The sequence below is a fragment of the Moschus berezovskii genome, chromosome 6 (genome assembly GCF_049115385.1).
Source record: "Moschus berezovskii isolate FMDL1 chromosome 6, NW_MosBer_1.0, whole genome shotgun sequence".
Taxonomy (NCBI): domain Eukaryota; kingdom Metazoa; phylum Chordata; class Mammalia; order Artiodactyla; family Moschidae; genus Moschus; species Moschus berezovskii.
This window is the reverse complement of record NC_142465.1, coordinates 107,787,571-107,793,570: the sequence shown is the minus strand read 5'-3', so window position 1 is coordinate 107,793,570 and position 6,000 is coordinate 107,787,571. Positions and strand designations below refer to the sequence as shown.

General features: G+C 59.5%; 1 protein-coding gene across 4 annotated transcripts in view; it reads left to right on the top strand.

Annotated features, from left to right (window-relative positions):
* Positions 1-1,545: 1,545 nt before the first annotated feature.
* The window catches only part of PLEKHG6 (pleckstrin homology and RhoGEF domain containing G6), a 16,849-nt gene continuing 12,394 nt past the window's right edge, over positions 1,546-6,000 (top strand). For 2 of the 4 annotated variants that reach the window (XM_055394215.2, XM_055394213.2), the window contains exons 1-4: positions 1,548-1,699; positions 2,971-3,176; positions 4,554-4,709; positions 5,766-5,930. In XM_055394215.2, the coding sequence (XP_055250190.2) occupies positions 3,039-3,176; positions 4,554-4,709; positions 5,766-5,930 (459 nt within the window). In that variant the 5' untranslated portion in view covers positions 1,548-1,699; positions 2,971-3,038. Of the gene's footprint in view, positions 1,700-2,735; positions 3,177-4,553; positions 4,710-5,765; positions 5,931-6,000 lie in introns of those variants that run through there. The other 2 variants (XM_088837403.1, XM_088837404.1) reach the window with 2 other exon arrangements.

Here is a 6,000-nt window from a genome sequence, read left to right as displayed (position 1 = left end):
CCACCTCCCAGCCCACACACTCCTGCCGGCCACTCCCCCAGCTTCTAGACTCCAGCTTTCCCTGGGAACCTTGCCTCCCAGAGGGAGGCCCTGGGGCAGTGGCTGGTGGAGATTGGATCTCAGCCTGGAGGGAAGTGAAAGGGTTAACACCCTCATGTCCACTGGGCCAGTCCAGCCAGCTCTCCCCAGAGCCTGTAAGTCCAGGTTTGCCTCTGGTCTCTCAATTTCAATTCCATTCTTATTCCTTCTACTTCCTTCCTGGAGACACTGGGAGAGCATCCTTGGCACCAGCAGTGTCTGGGGTGTCATTTAATACTGCCAGTAATCATCACCTCCTGTTTACTGGCTGTCTTTCTCTCATGGCTAGTCTTGTTATCTCTGGGTCTCTCTCTCCATCTATCACACACGCACACACACGAATGGGAAAAAGGCTTCTCTCCAGCCCAGTTCCTGCCCCATCCTACTGCTCTCCCTAAAACTGATCCGAATCAGCTGGAAAGCAGGAAACAGGAGGTAAGGATGTACAGAGCTGGAGGTACCAACAGCTCTTCTGAACTACAAGAGCAATCACATGACAGCAAGCTCAGAACAAGAAAATACTTGGAGGGCAAATAGGAGGAAGGTGGATGAGATTAGAAAGCATCAAAGGATAAAGATCCCTCTTCCACATCAAACAGAGCCATCACAGTCAGCGAGGACTGGAACACCTGAGGTTACTGGTGGGCTCAATATGCCAGCGACACAATGAGAGAGGGAGCATAGCCAACTCACAGGAGGAAGACCCCGGGACACGGTGGAGGGCTGCAGCCACTGCATTAGACCTGCCCCCACCTCCCTCCCACCCTCCACTGGGCCTTTGGCTCCCCGAGTGTGAGATGACAGTGACCGCACATCTATGGACACTCCTGATTCTCAATATCCAGTGTTTCTGTCAGACTATGTGTCCTGCCTTGGGAATGTGAAGTGTGCCCTTCCTTGAACAGTGTCTGTTTAATTAGTGGCAGTAGCCAGTAAAGAGTGGGGTCCGCCCACTCCCAGACTTGGTTAGTGGGAGAAGTGTTGGGCCAGCCTCAGCCTGGCATCAGGCGAATCCCCGGAGCAAAGGTGAAGTCCAACCTTCCCCCAGATGGCTGGAGCCGACAAGCAGAGATAAGGGTCACACTTTGGACTCCGCTGCCAGAAGGGGGCAGTGCCCCCGGGGTCCCTGATCCCCGAGGCCCCTTCTGCTGCCGGTCCTGCTCTCCTGCCTGGCTAAAGGAGGAAGCCGAGGCCGAGGCCGGGGCACGGGGCTAGCCGGTCACTCACCGACGCGGAAAGCGAGGTGGGCACCTGCAGCGGGCCGCTCGGTCTTTACCACCGCCGACCCGGAGGGCGCGAGGGTGACAGACCGGACTGGGTGGGTGGAGATTTCAGGGGCGAGGGGAAGAGAGGAGGGAGCCCTGCGGAGCGAGGCAGAGCCGCCCGGCGCCCGGGGACCGAGGGCGCCCGCTGCGCGGCGGGTCGGATGCCCGCGGGAGAGGGAGGAGCCAGCCCGCCGCCCCGGCCCCGCCCTCCCGGTCCGGCTCCGCGCAGCCCGGGTCCTGCGGGCCGCTCGGTCCCAGACCCGGCCGGGCCGCGGGGCGGGCATCGCCGGGCAGTCGTCGTCGGAGACCGGGGCTGGCGGCGCGGGCAGCGGGCGCCGGGACACCGGCGGGCACAGGTGAGCGGCGGGAGGGCGGGGGGCGCGGGGCCCAGAGGAAGGGAAGCGGGTCAAAGCTCAGAAAGGACCCGGGGCTGCGGGGAGAGGGACTCGGAGCCCAAGGAGGGAGGGTTATTAGCAGGCAAGGAGCGCTGCTCTCCCCCGCTCACAAACCAGAGGAAAGGTGAGGGGAGGCGGAGCGGGGTTCCGGGGCCCACCTGGAGGGACACCGGTCTCTCCTCTCCAAGCCCCGCCCACCCAGAGAGCCGGGAGGCCTCCACCGAGGTTTAGGGGGAGGGGAGGGAGCCCCCCGCGTGTCTCCTAGCCTCACCGAGGAGCTCCCAGAGGCTGGCGAAACCAGACAGCCCGCTCCCTCTCTGCCCATCTCTAAGGCCAGCGGTCTAAGACCTGCCCATGGCCTGAGGGTCCAGGTAAGGGATGGGGCGTTCCTTTCGGGGGTGTGTGTGTGTTAGTCACTCAGTCGTGTCCCACTCTTTGCGACCCCATGGACTGTATGTAGCCTGCCCGGTTCCTCTGTCCATGGAATTCTCCAGGCAAGAATACTGGAATGTGTTGCCGGAGAGTAAATATTTCAGACTTTGAAGCCTCTATGATCTCTGTCACAGCTAGCAGGGAGGAAGTGACAACTGACCAAGGAGGGAACGTGTCTGTGATCCCATAGCGCTTTCTTTAGGGACATTTGAATTGAGTATAATCTACCTGTGTTGTTAACTATTCTTCTTTTTCATGATTTTATTTACTTTTTAAATTTATTCTTCTTTTGACTTTTCCAACTATTTAAACATGTAAAACAGCCATTCTTAGTTTGTGGGCTGTGCAAAAACAGGTGGCAGGTCGGGCTGTCTTCACCGCCCCTGCCCCCCCACCCCGCAACTTCCCACCCGCACCCCTACTCCTGTGTATTGGGGAGGGAAGGGTGTTGCTAGGTGCAAGGGGCATCCCCCTCACCTGGGGGCACCCAGGAAGCAGGGAACCTGTCTGTGACCCTTGCTCCCAGCTAGTCTTTAGGATGTCAGCATCCTTTGAAGCCATTGCAGGAACTGTATCCCAAGCGTGCATATGTGAATGAGGGGGTACGGTTCTCAGGGGCTTTCTGCCCAGCATGTGGGGGTGTACCCAACCACCACCAAGTCCTAGATGACGCCACTGTTCTCTCCCAACAAGCAAACTGGGCTCTCTCCTTTCCCTCTTCTTCCCCTCCCCCTCTGTCTCCAGCCTGGCACCCTCCACTAACCAAGGCTTGCCCTTCGATCCTTATATTCTCTCTGCAGCCTCCGGGGGCCCCTTTCCCCTGCACATTGGAGTGATGAGCCTTTGCAGGTGACCCAGGAGAGAAGGGATGCAGGCCTTGGGTCCTCCCGATAAGAGTCCCCACCAAGGGCTGGTGGCCTCCCGCATTGAGACCTATGGAGGCAGGTATCGGGCCTCGGTCGTGAGTCCTCCAGGCAATGTCTATCCCCGAGGAGGTCTTTTGCTGGTGAGTCCAGGCCGTGCCCCAGAGGTGATCTGGGCGGGGCAGGTGGGAGAACACCCGGGCTTTCAAGTCTGTGTCCCCTTGCCAGGCCTTGGGTGGCACTCTTCCCAGCCCACATCCCCGCCTTCCCTCCTGGGTTGTGAGGGAGAGGACGGTTGTGTGGAGCCAGGGTCCTGGGACTCCACACCCACCCCAGACAGAAGGGGCAGGTGAGGCAGAGAGCCAGGAGGGGCCAAGCCCTTGGTGCTGTCGGAGGCACAGAGCTGGGGGTGAGAGGTCACCAAACCCAGGGTTCGGTGCCTCCCAGACTCCCACCTTTACTAGGGAAGAGCTTGTGAGCGGCTCCCTGAGACCTGCCTTCCTCTGAGTCAGGCCTGGAGGAAGAGCAAAGGTTCAAGGTGTCCCTACTCTACAGGTGGGGAGGGGTGTGGGGGCCTGTCTGGCTTCAGCCCAGCTCCACCCCCCTGGCTAGCCTCCAGCGCTGACCAAGGAAAGGGGCGTGGAGGCCCAGCGGTCTTTCCCTCGGCCTCCCTCCACCTTGAGGTCAATTCTATTTCAACTGGGGATATCCCTCGTCTGACTGGAGGAGGGTTTGGCCGTGGGACACCACCGAGGGCGGGAAGGGAGACTAGGAAGTCTGTGGGGTAAGTGAGGCCACAGGCAGGTCAAGGAATGTGACCAGGCCTGCCCAGGAGGGACTGCTGGCCCAAGCCTCAACTACTCCCACAGAAGGGCAGCCACTCCCAACAGGATGGGAGGGCACACATGTGTGTGCCTCACCCCCACGTGCGTGGGTCGCACAGTGCGTGTGCACTGGGCCCTGTGCACACACACGGCCAGAGTACACGGGAGTACACGGGAATACACGGGGATACACGGGAGCACACGGGGGTACACGGGAGCACACGGGAGCACACGGGAGTACACGGGAGCACACGGGAGTACACGGGAGTACACGGGGGTACACGGGAGTACACGGGAGCACACGGGAGTACACGGGGGTACACGGGAGTACACGGGGGTACATGGGAGCACACGGGGGTACACGGGAGCACACGGGAGCTGGGGACACTGGGGCACACACAGAGCCCAGTCACGTACGTGCCTCTGCACCTGCTCTGCATGAGGCCGCTTCTACCCCCGGCCCCTCTGCCCTGCCCGACTGGCTCCTGCCCATCTAGGCAGCCTTCCTGGCAGCGGCCACTGTGACTCAGGGCCAGAGCGGCTCACACTAAACTGGTTTTAGGGGAGCGGTGAGCCAGCCCAACTTGCAGGCAGGTGTAGGGGACGCTGTCCAGAGCTAAGCTGGGCCCCACTCTGCCTCTCTGGGACTTCTGCGGGAAGGGGGCATGCCCAGAATTCCCCCTGCTCTTCCTCCAGGATCCCAGCCGCAGGCTCCTCCAGGGCTATGGCCCCTTCACCACGGGTTCTGGCCCAGCCCGACGCCTGTCTCCCCTGAGGCTTCGAGAACCAGAGCTCGAGAAGACGCACGGAAGTCCCTTTGGGGTCGGGACACCTCACTCCCCCAAACTCAAGGTGAGGGGTCCCTCTCCTCCCATCACCAAGCTCCCAGCCTGAGCTGCGATCAGAGCTGAGAACACCAGAGCCCTCCAAGAAGCCAAGTGCCTCTCTGTCTAGAGACCCTCTCAGGGGAGCATCTCCCAGCCAGGCTGTCTCATAAGAATGTCCGCTTTACAGGCAAGTGTCCAAATATTCCTGGGACCGCTGGTTCCCTAAGCCCCCTTCTGGCCCCTACCTGCAGGTCCCTCTGAAGGGGTCTGACTCAGGAGAGACCTGGTAGCTGTCTTTCTGATTAGGGAGCCCGGAGTCAGGGACCTTCCTGCAGACAAGGCGCCTCTCTACACGGGTTCCAGCCTTGTGCCGACCCCTGTAACCCCAGCCAGGGTTGATCCTCACCCCCCGCCAGGCCTGCGTGTCCCCACTCATGCTCAGGGCTGCTTGCCACCTCCCATTCACACACACACACACGCATATGATAACTTACAGTGAACGATGTCAGATTCATGATCTCCGAAGATTTAGCTTCAGGACCAGGGACCAGGCTTGATCACTCAAGAGCTTTTGTGAAGCAGAGTTTTATTAAAGTGAAAGGGGACCGAGAAAGCTTCTGACACAGATATCAGAAGGGGGAAGGAGAGTATCCCCCTCCCTAGTCTTATCAGGACCCTATATAGTTTTACCAGGCCCACTCCCACAACATACATCTTAAGTTAACAAGATTAGAACTAACAATAGAAAGGGCTTACCAGACTCACTCCCACAATATATGTCTTAAGATAACAAGGTTAGTCAGAAGGTTCTTGTTAAGGGGAATCATGCCCTCAAGCAAGATACATTGTTATATTGACTAAGACAAAACAATGTAAAAAGTTTGTCCTTTTCTCCTTGAGAGCCCCAGACCCCTTTCTCCTCCTAGAGGGCTCTAGACCCCTTTCTCCTCAAGGGCCCCAGACTCCTTATCAACCCACCTAAGGATGAGCTCTCCCACATACACGCACGCAAGCACACACGCAGCCCTTCCCCAGCAAGGTGGTCCAGGCGCCAGGACTAATGCCCTCTTGGCGCCCCCAGGAAGTCACCAAGGCCCATGAGCTGCAGGTGAGGCTACATACCTTCAGCATGTTTGGGATGCCCCGCCTGCCCCGGGAGGACCGGCAGCACTGGGAGATCGGGGAGGGCAACGACAACAGCGTGGCGATCGAGAAGTCCTGGAAGGAGCTGGTGCCCGGGCACAAGGTAAGCCTGTCCGCGTGGGGTCTGAGACACACACACACACCCCTCACCTCTGACCCAGAGGAGGGAAAGG